The following is a 20,342-nucleotide window of genomic DNA, read 5'->3' as shown; positions in this document are numbered from 1 at the left end:
GCTTTAAGTTATTGATCTAATTGAAGAGAAAACACTTCAACATAGACTTCAGGTGGGAAATCTAAAACCTATGGCAGAGGTTAATGACTGTGTGTATTGTTAGTTTTCATATGGAGTGCTGTGAAATACCAGTAGCTAACAAGTGCATGCATCACAAATGTTATTGTAAGAAATATGTATGGATGTTTTCTGAACTAGGGGGCTGAAAAATCATTTTCAGGCTTTTTAACGTGATGAAAACAGGAGATGACCAAAAAGAGGTCTGTAATAAAGATATACGCCTATATAGTATATTTTACAACCTAATTTTATTTAAATTAAAAAAACATTTGTGACTCAGGAGGGACAGTACAATGACATACCTCTTTTCAAAGACACTTGAGAGGTCATGGGAAAGTTTCCTCATAGGTGGTGCAGTCGGATGTAACCTCGCCCCCTCTCCCCTGCCCCTCACAGCGCCAGGGCGGGGCTCAGAGCAGCAGTGGCGCCCCCGAGTTCAACGCCACGGTTCTGATGGAGCACCTGCGTGAGAAGGAGGAGCGCATCCTGGCTCTGGAGGCTGACATGACCAAGTGGGAGCAGAAGTACCTGGAGGAGAGTGTCATGAGGCAGTTTGCTCTGGACGCATCCACTGGCGCCAGCACTCAGAGGTAGGGCTGAGGGCCGCCTCCCTCTCAGTAGATACATGCCACCTGTTTTTACTGCTTTGTTTCTGTCAACACTTGCTGTATTAAAAACCACCCTAGGATTACTGATTAAAATGTTTTAGGACATTGTTCAGAAATTGGACATAACTCTTTAATGCATGGCGACCGTATAATGGAGAAGGATAGAAAATAAACAAAAAAAACTAACAAAAAATGGGGGGCATATGAAAGACACAAGTGCATGATGACCTTGTATGAGCAATATAAAGCAATGGCATTCTTTTTTTTTATTATTTCAATGAAAAATATGTTTATTGTGTCTAAAACTACTACAAGATTGTTTTTTAAATATACGTTAAATCAAGTTTGCAGACAAAATCTCTTAAGTTTATTATTTCTTTTCAAACTGTTAACATTTTTTACATTTGTGTGAAGGGCCCTTGGTGTCCTGTACTGAAAAAAGAAATACAAATGGACGTGGATATACACATTAGCGTGTTAGATCAGGTTACCGGTCTCTTGAGTGCAGTTGTCTTTCCTGTACTACTGAAGCAGTCTGCATCTTTGAGTTTAGTGATCTTTTAGACGTGTTTGCAGGCCTGGAGTGCTTTAAGGAAGGAAAAACATAGAATTCAAAACCGCTGCCTCCCTCCCCCGCATGACAATGCTGTTGTTGAAACTAGGGACATCCCCAGGATCAGCCACTCCCCCAGCAGCAGCTATGACACATCGGTGGAGGCACGCATTCAGAGGGAGGAGGAGGAGATCCTGATGGCCAACCGCAGGTGCCTGGACATGGAGAGCAGGTGAGAGACTGGGTTATACAGCAGGAAGAGCAGGGCAGCACAGCAAAACATCAGGGCAGGTCTTAGAGGCCTCGTCTAGTCAAGACATGACAGTGCAGAAGGGGGAGTCATGAAGTCACTTAGTCTTAAAGCTGCTTACGGGTCAGTCCGTTTGTCCACCTCTTCCAGGATAAAGAACCTGCACGCCCAGATCATTGAGAAAGACGCCATGATCAAGGTGCTCCAAGTACGGTCTCGAAAGGAGCCCAATAAGACAGATCAGTCCTCCCCCATGAGGCCCTCCAAGTCCCTGATGTCCATCGCAAACCCCAGCCCTGGCTCCGGCCTGCTGTCACACTCCCTGGGCCTGAGCAGCAGCCCCATCGCAGAGGAGAGGAAGGAGGAGCGGAGATGGAAGGGGAGTTTGGGTAAGAGTCCACTACTGAACCCCTGCCGTTCTGTACTGTGAGCAAGTCGGCTACATACTGAACTAGAATTGTGGTATAGTTTTTAAATATAAGCAGAAAACAGTAAATAGATTAATCATTTAAACTGATAATATTCGGCGGAATTGATTAAGCAATTAAAAATCAATGACAGTATTTGATTAACATAAATTAACTCTGTTTGATCTTAGTAAATACCTTTTCACCATTATTACTGACCCCTTAACTTGTGATGTTTGTAAAGTGTGTGTATGTATATATATATGTGTGTGTATATATATATATATATATATATATATATATATATATATATATATATATATATATATATATATATATATATATAGATATATAGATAGATAGATAGATAGATTTTATTTATTTATTATTTTTTTTTGCTGCTCTTCAGTTGTAGTTGCCAGCCATGTACACATGTAGCTTAGGCAAGATCAGTCAAGGTGTCTATAGAGACACGAGTCAGCGCCATCTAGTGATCTGCCACGTTGGCTCATGTTTCCATTTGTTTTGCTGGCAGTACATAGCAGTGCAGTAGATGGGGCCGGTACTCCCCTCATGAAGACACTGGGTGTGATCTAGCCTATGTAACATATGAATAGGGCAGGCAACTGGAACTGAAGAGCAGCTGCCAGACTGTTCAAAAAAACAGAAGGGTCACAGTAATTGAGTTGCAATAGGAACTGCTCGGAATAATTTAAAAAATATTTTAAGTACATTTTACTGGAATTATTTTGTTAGGTCAATGAGCTTTAATTGAAAATACTGTATCAACTGTTTTTAACATTTGTTTTGTCAAACAAAGCTGTATGGCACGGGCCTACTCTTTCTCTGGTGTTTTCCTAAACCAAGCCTGTATTGAAACTCTTGCAGGTGTTCTGCTGGGCACGGACTTTCGCACAGAGTCCCTGCGTACTGAATCTATCTCCTCTTCCCCTTCCCCGGTCCTTCCCTCCACCCCCATGATGTCAGCCCATTCCAAGACTGGCAGCCGAGACAGCTGCACCCAGACAGACAAGGGCAGTGAACAGAGCAAGCCTGCCCCCAGCCTGGCACTGCCGCCGGTTCAGTCTAGACTGGCCAGCCCCAGCCCAGCCTACATCCCAGACAGGATAGGTAATAATGAGCGCCACTCTATTCTCTGCACCCCCAGTGAGGCCAGGCTGAATATACAGTTGCTGTTTCTAAAAAAATATTGTTAATGTTAGGTTATTTTGTATTTTCCTGTATGGTTCTGTCTAACCAGCTTTCAGCTTGTTCGATAGACTTGACCAGGTGTCTGTTTCTTGCTTCCAGTGAAATCATGGAGTGATCTAAACGCCATACTATAGAGAATGAGGGGCCGCTGGAGTTCAAAGATCACAGATTTGCATGATTTCTGTGAACAAGAACTGTTGTTTTCACAAAACATTGTGCAAATTTCCCTGTGGCGTAAAAGCACAGCCCTTCTTGCCGAACACTGTTTTAAGAAAAGTGCAATGTATCGCTTATAAAAGCTCACTGTAATAAGTGCACTGCATAGCTATGTATTGCTTATAAAAGCTCACTGTAGTAAGTGCACTGCATAGCTATGTATTGCTTATAAAAGCTCACTGTAGTAAGTGCACTGCATAGCAAAGTGGAATAAAGCATAGTGGAAACATGGCAAAGCAAAGGTAAGCATTGTTAAGCCCGGAGACGTTTGGTAAAGCACGTTAATAAAACATGACAATCCATAGTAAACTGTGATCAGTATAAATGATGATAATCCTGAAAGCGGGTGTAAATTGTGTGACGGTTAAGTAGTTGAAAGAAAAAGGTTCCTGGAAGAATGGCTGAAGGAATGAGTTTCCTCATATACTTTACAGCACTTCAGATAAAGTCATGTGGATATGGAAATAAGAAAACAGATTCAGGCAGTAGTGCTTTTCAGTTTTTATCTCCATGTGTTCTCAAAGAAGATTTCATTTATTCGAAGTAGCTTTTCACACTCAAAAATACCCCTCCCCCCCTTTTTAAGGATGAGTACATATTTTAAAACAATCTGCATTTCTCAATAAATGTAGAGACAGCATTGCTAGGTGTCCTTGCTTGCTATCAGAGTGAATAATGTATTTTTTGCCTTATGGCTAGCTTTAAAAATGATCTCAATGGAATGCAAATATGGACTGGAGATGAGGCCTGTAGTGGAAAACTATTTTCCCCAAGGGGATACAGTGACTGCCAGGGGATTATATTGCCCAAAACCAATATTGTTCCCTAGACAACACTACATCAAAATCTGAAATATCCAGTCCCTGTATGTTTTATTAAACCTTGAGAGACAAAGCGTATCTGCAAATGTGTATGTACTGCTGCTTTGAATGGTTGCTTTGTGTATGTACCGCTGCTTTGAATGGTTGCTATGTGTATGTACCGCAGCTTTGAATGGTTGCTATGTGTATGTACCGCAGCTTTGAATGGTTGCTATGTGTATGTACCGCTGCTTTGAATGGTTGCTATGTGTATGTACCGCTGCTTTGAATGGTTGCTATGTGTATGTACCGCTGCTTTGAATGGTTGCTATGTGTATGTACCGCAGCTTTGAATGGTTGCTATGTGTATGTACCGCTGCTTTGAATGGTTGCTATGTGTATGTACCGCAGCTTTGAATGGTTGCTATGTGTATGTACCGCAGCTTTGAATGGTTGCTATGTGTATGTACCGCTGCTTTGAATGGTTGCTATGTGTATGTACCGCTGCTTTGAATGGTTGCTATGTGTATGTACCGCTGCTTTGAATGGTTGCTATGTGTATGTACCGTGCTTTGAATGGTTGCTATGTGTATGGCTTTGAATGGTTGCTATGTGTATGTACCGCGCTTTGAATGGTTGCTATGTGTATGTACCGCTGCTTTGAATGGTTGCTATGTGTATGTACCGCTGCTTTGAATGGTTGCTATGTGTATATACCTGTGGCAGATAGGCTTGGTGGTGAAGCGCTGAGCGTGTATTTATTAAATTATAAATCAAATGTTTAAACAAAAACAAAAACATTAATCAGAAAAGAAACGTTATGATGGCAAAAATAAACAGCTACAATAGGGCAAACAAAACAAGTACCGTGCTGGTCGAAATCCAGCACGAGTAGCAGTTGCATTTTAGATTTTCAGTTCTCACTTTTCAGCTCCACCTCTGAACAACCCTCAACCCTGGTCTGCAAAAGCTTCTGGTTTTTATATTGTGGTCGAAGGGTTAACTGGCTATCAATAACCTAGTTTATCCCTCGACCACATTCTGCACAAGGTTTCTCATATGCATGGTCGACTGCCAATTTTTCAATTAATCATTAACTGATGACCACGAGTCTGGGTGGGGAATTGAAAATACGCCCTTCATGGAAAATAGTGTTTTCCAGATATGCCATTTTTTCAAGCCAGCTGTGAGCCAAAAAATGCCTAATTGAGCCAAAAAATTCCTAATTACCACTCCTTCTTTGTGACCCTGCCAGTATGTGTTCTTCCTGGTACTAACACAAGCCTTCTCTTTCCAGATGGGCCATCGTTCCACAGCGGAACCTTGGATAGGAGAGCCCCAGTCTCACCACTGGGACAGGACATCGACAACGAGATGGTGGAGATTCTCATTTAAACCAGGGGATGTGTGAGGCCTAGTGACCTCAGGAAGATGAAAAGGACTTCTCTTTTAAAATATAGAGATGTACTTAAGGAGAGAGGAAAAGCCCAAGACTAGATGAAGGATTGTTCAATATAAGAACTAGCTGCTGAAGACTGGGTTGATATGAGGGTATGCTTAAATGCACTCATTTTAAGCACCATTTTTATGAAATCCTTGTAAGAATGTAGAGCTAGTGAGTTTCTGAATTCTCCTATGTGGAGCCAGTAGGGATTATCTCTATTGTACAGTATTTTGTCGATGTTCTCTGTACCAACTGGACCAGATGTGTTTGCTATTCCTTGGTTTCACTTATTGCACTGCCATACTCGCATTTCTTTCTCATTAAATTTTGGATGTAATTAAACATCAAGGCTATTTTTTTTTTTTTTTTACATTTCCCTTACTACTTTACAGTGTTTGCAATTATTTAGAGTGGCTGTGGGTTCTGTGGATCCAATATAGATGTCAATGTCACATAATTTGAATGGAATGAGAAAGTCTGTTTAGTCCAGGCACAGAATTCTCCAGAAAAGCCAGGTAAAGGTAAATTTTGAGAGAAATTCTATTTGAAATCAGTATTGGAACAATAAAGCCTAGAGCCACCAAGCATGATAGAAATAGTAAGAGATGTAAAAACTACAATAAAGCGACATCTGAAGGTACTTGCTTTTTTAAAACACTACAGTTGATGCAAATTGCATTTAGCACTTGGATAGCAACTTGTGATTTCTCCAATTGTATATAAAATGTTTGCTGTTAAACCTGTAAATACCTATATAATGAAGGACAGGTCTCATCTTATTGTATTGTATTTGTATGTTTTTATTTTATACCGTAATGCTTGTTTCCTTTGTGTGTGTGTGTGTTGTTGTGTTTGGGGTTGCTGCTACCTAGCAGTGAATGGACATGAGATTCTTGGAGGTGGGTGCTGCTCTCTGTGCTGTCAGGAATGTGATTGGTCAGTGCCTGCCCTGCATTCTAGTCTCAGAGTTCCACCCAGTAAAGGAAATGATTTCAGCTGTCATTTATGTGTTTTTAGGATGTTCAGTTCCTCCCAGTACTATTTCAATCCCTACAGTTGTCTCTAGCTGCCTACACCTTGTTTCCTCTCTGCACTTAAACAAACCCTAGTTAGTCTGTATTTCTATTATATAGCACTAGCATTGTATACAGGTATGTAACTCTGTTTTTTCTTTGGTCAGCCTGTGTTTTTGTGTTTTGTAATTCTCTACAGGAGAAAGTGTGCCTCTGATCTGAACCTGTCCTGATACCTTTGAAAAGACAGGGCTGTGTGTCTTAAGTGACCCTTACTAAACTGATTTGCCCAAGGAATACTGCCAGATGCACGGGCACACACGTCAATTCAACTGCATTGTTAACCTTTTCATTGCCACTGTGAAAAGAATGCTGGTGTGCCACAATAAAAATGTCAATTTCCATTTGTCATGGGTTTGGTCCTTGTGTTTTAAATTGTGTTTTTGTTTTGGTGTGTGTGTGTGGCCTTTGTTCCTTATTCAACACTGGGTTGGTTTCACAGACCCTGATTTGATCTAGGATTACTGTACCTTACCTAAGTTAACATAAGGTAGTCTGTGAAACCAGCCATATATGTATGTTTTGTTGTAAAACCACATTTTGTAAAATAAAGGCAGCTGACAAACATTGAAACAGCAAAATACTGCAATTCAAATTCCTTCAAGTGCTGTGCAGAACCTCATGTATTTCTTTTGCGTTGACGGTATTTACACACAGTTCATACAGATTGTAATTGCACTCTTCTCCTGTTGTGCTTTATAACTGGAATATAAATTCTTATTTTAAAAGACAAGGTTTGTTTGCGATTTATTATGTACAACATGCTGGCAATTCTTATCTCTGAACATTGATTCCATGTCATTGCATTGCTCACTACCAGCAGGTGATGGTCTTTGTAGAGGCATGTAATTGTGAAGAGCTTTACTGTTACATATATCTGACGATCATTTCATTTTGATTTTATCATCTTAGTCTTTGCACGGCTGTGGATTTAAAAGCATTGTTTTAATGCTGTAGACAAAGATTGAGACTAAGTGCAAGTTAAATGTAAACTCCAAAAGCATGCCAGACTTTTTTTTTTGCCATCTTATCGTAATGTACAGGGTAATTAGAAAGTAAGTTTACCACATTAACGCACCATATATCACAAACGTAAACTTACTTTCTAATCACCTTGTATTGAACAAGGTCACTGTCACTTGCATGGTGGTGCATTTAGCAGCTTCAAGTATGGGAATTAATAGAAGTGTATGACAGACCTGCAGAGAAGAACATGTTGGTTTCGCATTTGCACACAAATACTTAATTAACAATGCAATGTAATATCTAGTGCTTTCTTTGTATGAAAGGAAACCGATCCAAAGACAGCATTGCATGAGCTTTATCTGGTGTCCGGTACAGGACAGGCCACTGTCCAAAACTACCGACTGTCCATTGCACTCACTGGTTACGAGACAATATGTCAGCACTGGAGAGCTTAACGTCCATTGCTGCTTTTGGAGGGATTCTTTCCATTCAAAGAAAGCATCTGACACATTTCATCCATTAGCCTCGGGATTGATGGTGGCTTGATGTGTCATTTTATATAGAACTCTTTGCTTTTCAAACTCTTTTTCCCTTCTTACTCACAGAGCTGGTTTGATGCTCTTCCTCCTCCACTGAGACGTTCTTCTATTAATTTACAGCATAAGTCTTGTTTATGAGACATAATAAAATGGAATCAGTACTGTCCAGTCTAACTTTCTTAAGGGAAATAAGTCACAAGAGTTTACTTGTAAGACCTTGCAGTACATCACGGTAAATGTTATTCAAGCATTTGCAGGTTAAGTTACTATTTGGAGTAAATTTTCAGCTGTAGAAACTTACTAACTAAAATAATTGTAGTCAGGAACCACAATGCTGTCTACTGTGTCCAATGTTATTAGAGATGGGCTTTAATGAAAAACAAGTGCTGCACATCAGTAACCTACACCCCCCTGCATGGGTGTAAATTCAAAATTCAAGCTATCACTATGATGAAAAAGTTAATGACCATGACATCTATTAACAGTATGTGCAGACTTGGATGTCATAAGTGAAGCAACCGAACTTGCTATCATTCAAAGTATATTAAAATGACTGATTTACAGGAATACCTTCTTGTGTTCTCAAGAGACTTGTACAAGTGGGACACACAGGCAGACACAGCCCCCAATAACTACTGCTAAATCATGTAAATGCTGAGTTTCATCAAAATGTAATTCTCCCTTCTCCAGGTGTATGCAGACATGGAAGTTTGACATACAGGTGGAAAAATGTACAGTAATTCAGATGCCTTAACTAAATTAAGTTAGTACCACATTTCATCACAATTGGAGAAGTGGTTCTCCAGATATTTAGAAAAATACAGTCGGGCATATGTACATTTAAAATGACCTACAACTAGCAGGATGTGTTGGAACCGGCTGTGCCAAAAATACTCCAATAGTGATCTTCACGGGGCAGGGTTGCTAACCTTGCAGTGGCCTTTTTGCAGTACTTGTGTGGCAAAGCCAACATATTAATGACAAACTTAGCAAGCACATGAAATCGAGGCTCTCAGCTAGGTATACAGAACTACAATAGTCAAGCACCAGATCCCGTCTAAGATCCCTAGTCATTCATTTAGTACTGCATAAATTCAATTTCTGGTCTACACACTATATTTCCAAAAACAATCTGTGGGAAAAGCATTGCAAGCTGGACGATGTCCCGAGCTCACTGTCCTCTGGCTGCTTGGATGAAGAATGCACATTAATTTCAGCACAGTATTGTTCATTGGCATTCTTGTTCTTCTGATACTTGTCACTGTCATCACATAAGGTGTAGCAGGTGCACGTCAATCGAGCTGGTCGGGAAGCCGCAAAACAATAAAAACATACCAGCAGTTATTTCGAACTAAAATCACGGAATTCATTTGTTATTTACGGGTTTACTGACAGTGTTAAAATGTGACTTCTTTTTTTTTTTTTTAGCGGACTGTGCGTACATTTACTGATTGGTTGACAACCTTGGGTGCGTTGAGGCCATCGGGAGATGTACAGAGATGGAACTCTGAAACACCAACAGTCCTTTAGTGGTCATACACTGGTAGAGACAGTATTTAGTAGACACATTTCGGAACGACAAAAATCCATTCTGCCCATCAAGGCTCTTCCCTTCGTATCTCCTGTACTTAGGGGTACTTTATTAGACGATTTCTGGTTGCACTTTTGTTTTCTGCTGGTACTACGTGGGTTTGACGCATTTTGTTTTTAGTTAGAGGAAAACAATGTTAATACAGTTAATCCATAACTACTGTATAAAACTCTGTGCTGAAATCCGCTGAGAAGTTGTTATAGTGCATGCATCTGTCACGTCATGATTTGTGCAGCTGAAGAACCGCTTATCCAACTGTAACTTGGTATAAAAAGTATGTAGTAGAAGTCATTGATAATATCATAATGTTGGTATATAGGGGTGTCTGTCTGTCCATGGAGCTCTTCGTATGTCACATCTACATTGTTGCATATAGCTCAGGCATTGCTTTTCAAACTGGGATTAACACTTAGATTGCTTATTCTACTCTAATCTAATACTGTTGGTATATTTCACAGTATTCAGCCTTTTCATCATGCTGACTGCTGATAGCTCTGTTTTTTATTTTTATTTTACAGTGGTGGCAGTGTCGTTGTATGTTACTAACCTAGTAAGGTACCAAAAAAATGCTATAAAACGCCACTTTCTGTAAGTAGCCTACTCTTGTTTGATTACATTTACTATAATATTTTTGTTTTCATATCAATTAAATGAGGTTTTGGAAAACCCAGCCCATTGTGTAAATCATGTCTGAACTCTATATTATTATTATTATTATTATTATAAAACCTTTTTTTTTTTTTTTTATTTTTTTTTTTTTTACGTGGCGCAAGTGATCAATCTGCAAGCAGCCGGCTGCGTATATATTTGTGTTCGGTCTCGTTGTTCTGCAGAGATGCTGTTGTGGTGTCTGAGAGCCGCTTACTTGATTTGACGCGTCACTCGCCCTGTCTGCCGTGCCATGCAGTCCTTGGTTTCACCTGTCACGAAAGCCATCTTCATCGCCTTGTTTCTGTTCGCTATTCTCCTCATTCTCTATGTAATCCTGTGGTACATCTGCAGAGACTCTGATAACGATTACATTTAACATTGGGAATAGTGATACACGAGGTGACAAGGTAAGTACAATTAAATACGTTTGTGACATGTTTTAAACACAGTAGTTAGATTGATGAGAAAAAAAAAATATATATATATAGACATATTATTACTGTAATTCATTAGCTGACTTGGCACTTCTTAACGGGAATCTTTTTTGTCGATATAAATTGCTTGCAGTTTTAACCTGTTGAACAGTGGAGTTGATTTGAATATATCCCTGAGTTTAAACTGCTATGATTTTTGGTTTGTTTGTGTGTTTGTTGTCCATGACAATTTATCAGTGCAGTAGAAGCTAAAACTTTCGACAATAGACATTCAGGTATCATAGTTGTGAAAGGCGCTGTAACAGTGTTATTAAATAAACATCCCATTACATATTTTGTGTTTGTTTCTTATCATGTAGTTCGATGTGGGCTATGTTAAAGTAAACAAATAAAGTGCAATAAATAAATGAATATATTCTCTTACACACGGCACGAACAAAACAAATACAACATTAATTTTGTCTAAACATTTGTGTACTTAATTTACAATAAATAGATATTAAAAGTTATGACACTTGTGTACTTTAAATGAGTCAGATGCAATTGCTTCCTTATGAAAGCGTGCTACCATGGTAAATTTTCACTGTAACTGAGCAATTCTCCCGTGGTTATACTATGCATTTACCCAGGTTTGCTATGTTTATTTTCTGTGCTTTACCTTACCTCTCTGAGCTTTACAATGCTTACCTGTGCTTTACTATACCTCTTTGAGCTTTACAATGCTTACCTGTGGTTTACTATACCTCTCTGAGCTTTCCAATGCTTACCTGTGCTTTACCATACCTCTCTGAGCTTTACAATGCTTACCTGTGCTTTACTATACCTCTTTGAGCTTTACAATGCTTACCTGTGCTTTACCATACCTCTACCTGAGCTTTACAATGCTTACCTGTGCTTTACTATACCTCTTTGAGCTTTACAATGCTTACCTGTGGTTTACTATACCTCTCTGAGCTTTCCAATGCTTACCTGTGCTTTACCATACCTCTCTGAGCTTTACAATGCTTACCTGTGCTTTACTATACCTCTTTGAGCTTTACAATGCTTACCTGTGCTTTACTATACCTCTCTGAGCTTTACAATGCTTACCTGTGCTTTACTATACCTCTTTGAGCTTTACAATGCTTACCTGTGCTTTACTATACCTCTCTGAGCTTTACAATGCTTACCTGTGCTTTACCATACCTCTCTGAGCTTTCCAATGCTTACCTGTGCTTTACCATACCTCTCTGAGCTTTCCAATGCTTACCTGTGCTTTACTATACCTCTTTGAGCTTTACAATGCTTACCTGTGCTTTACCATACCTCTCTGAGCTTTACAATGCTTACCTGTGCTTTACCATACTCTTCACTTTGCTTTTGCTATGGTAACCCTTTATAAGGACTGTTAAAGAATTGTTCACTCCTATTTTCTTTTTTTATACTCTAATTGACTTGATTCGGTGCAATTAAACAATTTAGAACAGGGTTGGAACAAAGACCAGGACAAGGCTCTTATAATCCGAATACTGTGCCTTTGAGCTTTGCTAGAATTCCAGCTTTACATGATTGTCCTCTTGCATGCCTTATGCTCTTTATAATCCGAGATGGAGGTGCTACCCAGCATATTTAATATGAACTGGACAGAGGATTCATATTAACTAGACAGTGGATTAAAAGTCAGCCACAGAGTAAGCTGTATTTATTGATTTATATTGGAATTCACATTAAATCATTACGGTTATTTGTGGTTAAATTTGGCTGAACAAATGTAAGTCACGTAGCATGTACATATAAAATGCATGCATGTGAGATTTGTTGTTTGTTTATTATTTATTTCTGAAATGTTAATAAAATCATCACAACAAAAATATATATAGTGTATTTTGGGAATGTGGACAACTGTATCCATATTCATGTCGTGCAACAATAGTTCAAGTTTCAAACCTGTTTACTGCCATTTAACTGCATTGAACCTCATTAATTATGCCTATTTATTTAATGTAAGGGTTGAACTGTGAATATGGAACATCAAAGAAAGTGCAAGAAAGCATCCAGCCCCCTGCACGCTTGTAAAACAGATTTCACTGAGACCTCGAATGGGAGACATGTTTTCCTTCCTTATTCACTCAGTATGAACATTGTATTGATCAGGTGCCAGTTCTGATGTGCACACCTGGATGGAAGGTGATGTTTGGCTCTGATAAGAAGTGGGCAGAAATCAAGGGAGATAAATAAACTGTTTAGTCAGGTAAGGTTCGTGCTGTATTTCCACTTGACTCTTTCTATTAGAATAACCCTTCAAAGGCCACAGAGTGCGATGTAGCTCCCAACACATTGCTTTAGTAGAAACTGCTGTGTCTTGTTGATGGTTTCTGTGATTCCCCCAGCAGCACATCTGTTTGTCACAGTTTGTTGTAAAAGTCTTTGTGCTTTCCTCAAATGAGACTTGTTCCTCAAATGAGACAATGTTGAGGGACAGTCAGTTGTACGGACACCCACTATCATGCCCAGTTGAGAAGTTACGAACATCCTTACGAAGTTACGGACATATATATCTCAATGGCTGGCAGCTGAAACTGAAGAACAGCTTCTGAACTAAGCCCTAAGCTCAGAATACAAAAGAATACAATAATTACAAACATCGTAGAAAGGTAAGAGGGCAGTAAAAAAAAACTATGAACATGTAATCTGAAGCTACATGCTCTGGTGGTAAATGCTACGTACACTAATATTATGTTAAAATACATTTATTCTACAATTCCTTCACTGTGCCATGCTTTGCTATTATGAAGAACCCTCAACTCATTTACGAGTGTCAGTAATCCTTCTTTGTCAATTCTAGACGAAGACCCAGAACCAATTGAAGTTCACACAGCTCACCAGATAGCTGGAAGAGGATTCACTTTTTTGAAAAAAGTTGGGGCCTAAATGAATTTGGCATTTCAGCAGTTGGGACTCTTGCTTAGTGACATTTTGTTCAAGAAGTTTGGAATATATCCCTGGCTGGTGCGCGCAGTAAAAGATAGGATGAAATAATTTTGATGGAATTAAAGACAGCACTGTCTGTTCAAAACGTCTTTCGCAAGGACAGCCTTTTGATCCTCAGCACTTTGTGTGCTACTGTGAAAGGTGTTTAATGCGACCGTCATTGGTCTGTTTTTGTGTTTTTGAACCTCTTTCAAATGCAGTGTGGCTTTCTAGATCCATTATATACTGATCCTGTATGCTTAATTGTTAAGAGTCAGGTTTTGCTTTTATTGAATAGTAAAGAAGTATTTACACTGTGAAGTAGCATTTACACTATGTACTGTATGTAACATGCCTAATAAATTGTACTATATATTATTAGAATTAGGAAGAAGTATACTAGGTTTAGCACTAATCTTGTTTATGCATTTCAGATCCTAGGTCCTGGTTTTGACCTGTCCATACAGTTTAATTGGAAGTCTGGTCCATGTGAATTTAGTGCGCATTAATGTTAAGAGACAATGGCACTGTTTATAGTCAGGTGCGCTGCTTTCTTCTCTCCATGCCAAGTCTATAGAGACTGTAGGGCACTTTACCTTATTGACAAAAAGCAGCACCATACAGTTGTTTGGTGTTATTCATTTTAAAACCAGGTAAAATTCCATATTTGCATCCTGTCTGCATGTTTAGTTTATAGTGACCTAAACAGTGATCTGATTTGCTATGGGTGAGTGCATGCGGCTGCATAATGTATACGCCTGGCAGCTCCCTGCTTTGTGATTGGCTGTGCACCCAGTCTCAATGTTGAGTCATGGGTGTGTTGAGTAGGTGTCAGACTTTCCTTCACAGCTCTGATGTGATCCTGACCTGGGAACCCCCTGCCTGGGCCTCTCTTAAGTAGAGGCTGCTGAATCATGTGATGGTTTTGTGCGGTGGAGCGGAGACCATCAAATGCATTATATACTGTATAAGTGACCTGAGCTAGTTCAAAACAGCCTGCTGTATAACTTGTAGCTTCTTAATTACTGTTGAGAACAAGAAAGAAGATTGACAGAGCTTAATTTTCCTAACATGGACAGCTCTGTCAATCTACACACCTGCCCTCAACAAACAAGGCAGTGAAGCGAAAGATCCTGCCCACAATGCACCTGCACTGTGGGTACCAGGACACCTCCTAGGAACCCCATGGTCCTAAAGCCCAATCTCTACTGCAGCTCATTTACATGCCATCACAAAGGCATACTAGAGGCAGACTATAACATGTTTCTTTCAAAACCGCACGTTTAAGGCCGATTTACGTAATTCGCTAAAACCAGTTTCAGGATGTGAGCTTTAGAGCACCCAAGAATATTTAGAATATGTAATTAGGAATGTTATATTTCATTTAATTCCTTAAATGCTTATACTTTAGCTTAAAGACTTTTACCCAATCAGAAAAGCCATCATCACTCCACTCATTAGATTGCTGTTACTGTGCAATTGTATACTACTACACGATTATATATGAGGCAATGATCTATTCAGCCCTTGTGAAAGCTTATCACAGTACTATGTTTTTGCATGGTGAATTTGCAGTTTTCCCATGCTTTTCCCATTGTTATACTGTAGTTTGTCATGGTTTGCTATGTTTCTAACATGCTCTACCATACCTCTCTTGGCTTTACAATGCTTACTTGCTGTATGGTTTACTGTGTTTTCAATGTGATTTATTACATTTTTCTATTGGAAACTGTTATAAGGGAACTGATATAAATGCTGGCGGATCTAAATACTGTTTAAGTTATTAAAAGAGGAATACCTTGTGAAAAGCAGGACCTCTAACAGTGCAAGTCTCTTAAAGAGTATTTCTGTCTTTCAAAGTATGTAATATGCCAGGTTTATTGTTTTAATATTTAAACACTGGTGGTGTTGAATAGACCCTTCATCTGTAAAACATTGATGTGTCTGTGTGTGGAAATGTGTTTGAATAAATAAATAATGCTGTTGTGGTTCTGTTATAGATATATTTTATCACTGTGTTTATTGACACAAGCACACATTAAATACCATCTGGCACCAGTTGAGGAAATGTTCAATGGCACGACTAACGTGACAGAGCCTTAACCTGAAGTTGAAAGTGGGTGCAATGTGAAATCAAAGGTTCTGAAGATAACCATCATGCTTTAATCAGCTTAGATTGAGAGTCCACTCTGGTTGGCCCTTTCACTGCTCTAAAAGGGTACAGTAATCTGAATTGCAGCATTAATATTTCAATCTCACAGTCAAACATTTGAATCCCTGCCGTTCCTCCCGGTTGAATGCCGTGTCTATGAATCTGAAGAGACTGAACAAGGCATTCTCCACAGGCTCGCATGGTGGGGACTGAAATGACATTGGTTGCATTCCCACATATTGACACCATGCAGATTCAAAAGAAATGGGCCACTTTTCATGGAGGATGCAGTACCTTGGTGTAAAGGTCAGGTGGAGTTTACTACACTTTGTCTTCCTCTTTGTAATAAACTTTCTTTGAATTGCAGTGCTGCTTGCTATCATTGTCTCAATTCTTTGGAACCACTGGCTGATGGAGGGAACATTAATGTCTTGAAAGGGGTTCTAACTCATGAAGTAATTCCATTCCATCTTTAATCTCCCTGTCAATCACTCCCCTTCTTCTATATAAGCCTCCCATTTCCTCTTCTGCTCTCTCTAGCGTTTGTTCGAGCTGGAGGTTCTGCGTCAGGCCAGAGGGGACCCCCGACCACACTCTCTATCCCGTTGCAGCTTGTCCACTTTCCCTATTCTAATTTCAAGACTCCTTCTCCTTCTCAGCTGTTGATGTGGAGTCTGTCTCGCAGTCCTTCGATCTCTTATTAATCTCTACTCCTTTCTTTTCTAGCTCCAGGACTCCTGTAAGCTCCGTTCCACGATCCCAAGTCCCTCTAACTTTTTCCTTTCAAGGCTCTCCTTCAGAGGTCCATTCCCAAGTCGCTCAGCTGCTCGGCTCTCCAAGAGTCTGGGTCCTCTGTCCCCTCAATCCCTTATGAGTAGCTCTGTTCCCAAGCTGCCATGGAAGCGACTCTCTGCGGAGTTGGGGATTCTATCTGTGTTTTCGGGTCTTGGGTCACCTGACCAGCCTTCGGCTATAAGGTTCTCCATCACCGGTAGCAAGACTCCTGTTCTATCCCTTTATCTCCCTTCAAGTATCCTGGCGCTCTCTGACCTGTCAGGAAGCACTACACTTGCTACTCACCATAGCCCAGTGAAACGATTAAAAATGATTAAAAATAGCTTTTCCAAATCCACAGCACACAGCACTGTTGGAACGAGAAAGTGTTCTCCCTGCAGCAGATAGCAAGGAATTTACATTTCCAATGTTGATTCCAGGAGACAGTCACCATTAAAACAAAGAGGCATGGCTCCATCTATCATCCAGGCTAGTCACTGGCATGTACTCCAACAGTTTGATCTACTGCTATTGGCCACCAGAGACATTAATCAGTATTACAGCCAGTCATCAGCCTGCCATGCACAGCCCAGGTACTGGCCATTTTCTGTACTTTCATCCAAAGCTATTAGTTCTCTTTAGAGACCGCTATTATAATTAAAAGGAGGGGAACCCGACACAACCTATCTGGTGCTACACTTGGTTAAAACAATCTCTCTTTGCAAGCCATGCTTTCCTTTGGTGTTGCACTGTTGTCATTTCACCTGGAGGGTGAAACCGTCTCCGCCCCTTCAATGGCTTCTTCCCTGTTTTTAACCAGACACTGCTGAGCGGAATGACTCAGGAAGTTCAAGTGGAACAGATAGAAACGGCATAGAAATGGTTAACTTTCTTTAACCAAAAATAATACCAGATATGTCTTAAAATAACTGTTTATAATAAGAAGTGCTTTTTTTCAGAACTGCACATTTGAGACCGTGTAACAAATGGAAGTGCATTTTAGAAGTGTTTTAAGTTGAATAAAATTGATTTTTCAAAATGATTTGACAGAAACTCACTACAAAGGTCTCAGCCTTGTGATGGAGAATACATTTTTGAAAGTTAGTTGGAAGATCAATATTTTTTATACTGCAGCTCTCTGGCAAGTGATTAATATTTGGAATGCTGTGTGCTGGCATGATGTCAACAATATTTTTTTTCCCTCCACGCTTGCTAATGAATTGGCATCACAGCCCATCGAATTGAAAGACAAGCGCTGGACGCAAACAGCAAACATCGCTAATCAAAGATAAACATCTTACCATTCAATTAAAGAGCAACTCTGTGGTCAGGATGTGTCTGAATTACTAACTCATCAGCTTCTAGGAAAGGATCCATTACAGCGTTGCAGAAAACCAGGGCAAGCTTTAGACAAAAAGTAGGCCAGTGTCACAGGTGGGCTGTTCTCACTGCTCGGAAAGCAATCACTCTTACCTCTCAGTAAAACCTGATGAACCAGCAGGGGCAAGGGTGCTCAATGGATAGTGTTCACAGGGGCTGTCAGCTCTGCCACAATACACACACATATGAGGTAGGCACTGCATTTTCACAGAGGCTACATTTCCAAAGCTGAAAGGGTTGCTATCATACCTCACTGTAACCACTGACCTCACATGACTGGAGAACTGAAAACCACCAAAACGTGTAAAGAAAAAGAGAAGGTTGTTGATAACTTTTTTTTTTTTTTGGGAGGGGTGGGGGGGTACTGATCATGCCCAGAACTCCACACTATGTGCTGGTTAATTTTTAAACGGTCAATGTGCCTGTGTCTAGGTTGACCTTGTCTGGCCGAGATTCTTACTCTCCAACGGAAAGCTGACTGTTCATTTCACAAGGAGGCAAGAGGAGTACAGACAGAGGTGAAACTGCAGAGCAGACCTTGATGTTAACTCTCCACTCTGGTGATGTATTGGGCTTTCTAAATAAGATTTTAGTTTCAGGGTTCGAGAAGACAGAACATGGGGTGTTTCTTTCACTTTCCCTCGTTATGCTGGTTTGAAAACACCTGTTCCTTTGAAATAAACATTCCAGTTTAATATAATACGGTACAAGGCGCAGTTTAGATTGCCTACCAATGCTGTTTTAAGGTAATGACTACAGGTACTAAAACACATGATTCCAGTTGCAGAGAGCTGCTCTGTTTTAGAATGTGCTTTATTGTCATTTAACTGGGATAGTTTGACTGCTGCTATCTTCCTAGACGTGGCTGGGAATAAGATGGCTTCTAATGCTGCTTTTAAATAAGAAAGGATTAACTTGAATGGAATTGAAAAGTTAAAAACCAGGCATTCTATAGTATTGAAAAGTAAATATATAGCCATGTCAATTTCAATATGTCATTGAAACTACAGCTGCCTCTAACTGCATTGAAATCTTCAACGCATTCAATTCACATTTCTTATGTTGGCATTGATTGAACACTGGGAGTCTGTTAGCTGCTGTCAGTAACTGGAATCTGTCCCTGTAGGTTTACAGAATCCAGGGACGATCCTATTACTGTGCACTGGTAATGGAATGAACATCAGACAGCCACTCCAAACAAGCAGCACATGTGATATATCTAAGTAAGAGTTAGATGGGAATCGTGTCTCAAAATTCTCAGATGCTTGAAATAATTTTGAGGTTAATTCATAACTTTAGATTCTCAATCATAAAGCATGTCGATGAAAACTAGACACATGTTAGCTTGATCAATGTCATGCCATTTATCCCATGTATTTGTATTGGTCCTTTATTGTTTTTCTGGACTCGCTTGTAAAAGAGGCCTCGGTTAAATAAACAAATAAATACAAATAAAAGTATCTGAATGTATTGCGACCAGGGAACCTTCTGGCAACTTTTCAAAAGCAAGTTTTACTCAGATCAAGAAACACATTTCACATGGTGAAAATTGCTTAAAGATATCACCTGTAACAAGCTGCCAGAAAAAGTTGCAACTTTAGTTTTTTCCGCTGCTGTTTCTTCACAATTCCACTAGGTGATAGAAGAGAGTTACAATTCCTCCTGTGTGTTGGCTGCAGAGGCAGCTGCTATTACGTCCCTTCATATCACTGGGTCTACACACAAGAACACGGTAGGAAGCGTCTGTTGTCTTGTGATGTCATATGTGGATGTTTCATTATCTTTTTATTGTACTTTTTGGTAACATTCAATATATCTATGCTTCTACATTTTGATTAATATACTCCATTGTTTAATTTGCAGCAACACCATAGGGCAGAATATGGTTTCAACCAGCTTGTATTTAGCAGTCTATTGTATCATTTTTATAATGTATTGTAGAGTAAGAGCAAACTGCCATCTGAATAAGCTTGTTCATTTTCACACGAGTCAATTAGTGTGTGCAACCTAATGCTTCACTACAGGGGAGATAGAAGAGCCAGGGGTACAAACCTCAAACTTTAGTTTCACATAGACAGCATCTAGACAGCTGCTTGTCTCATTGTAGTGAAACTTGCTAAAGAAAGAGAGGACAATTACGAACGAGAGGAGGCTGTTCAGCCCATCTAAGATTGTCCGATTCTCAGTAGCTGAATGGTCTCAGAACTTTGTCAAGTTGGGTTTTAAAAGATCCAGGTGATTCTCCTTCACAGCATGGTCATGTGGTCCGTTCCATACCCACAC

General features: G+C 39.8%; 1 protein-coding gene and 1 long non-coding RNA gene across 6 annotated transcripts in view; both read left to right on the top strand.

The window, feature by feature from the left end:
• Nucleotides 1-7,314, top strand: part of LOC121295393 (angiomotin-like) — a 53,077-nt gene extending 45,763 nt beyond the window's left edge. For all 5 annotated transcript variants that reach the window (XM_041219953.1, XM_041219951.1, XM_041219955.1 and 2 more), the window contains 5 exons: nt 457-650; nt 1,331-1,453; nt 1,622-1,860; nt 2,767-3,009; nt 5,404-7,314. In XM_041219953.1, coding sequence (XP_041075887.1) covers nt 457-650; nt 1,331-1,453; nt 1,622-1,860; nt 2,767-3,009; nt 5,404-5,501 — 897 coding nt within the window. In that variant the 3' untranslated portion in view covers nt 5,502-7,314. The remainder of the gene's footprint in view (nt 1-456; nt 651-1,330; nt 1,454-1,621; nt 1,861-2,766; nt 3,010-5,403) is intronic.
• Nucleotides 7,315-10,492: 3,178 nt separating this feature from the next.
• The window catches only part of LOC121295743, a 12,689-nt gene continuing 2,839 nt past the window's right edge, over nt 10,493-20,342 (top strand). Inside the window, exons 1-3 of the long non-coding RNA XR_005946967.1 lie at nt 10,493-10,777; nt 12,938-13,034; nt 13,629-20,342. The exon at nt 13,629-20,342 is cut by the window's right edge and continues 2,839 nt beyond it. This is a non-coding gene — a long non-coding RNA (uncharacterized LOC121295743). The remainder of the gene's footprint in view (nt 10,778-12,937; nt 13,035-13,628) is intronic.

The sequence above is a fragment of the Polyodon spathula genome, chromosome 20 (assembly GCF_017654505.1).
Source record: "Polyodon spathula isolate WHYD16114869_AA chromosome 20, ASM1765450v1, whole genome shotgun sequence".
Classification (NCBI taxonomy): Eukaryota; Metazoa; Chordata; class Actinopteri; order Acipenseriformes; family Polyodontidae; genus Polyodon; species Polyodon spathula.
Note: the sequence above shows the minus strand (reverse complement) of the source record. Positions and strands in the feature narration are given on the sequence as shown.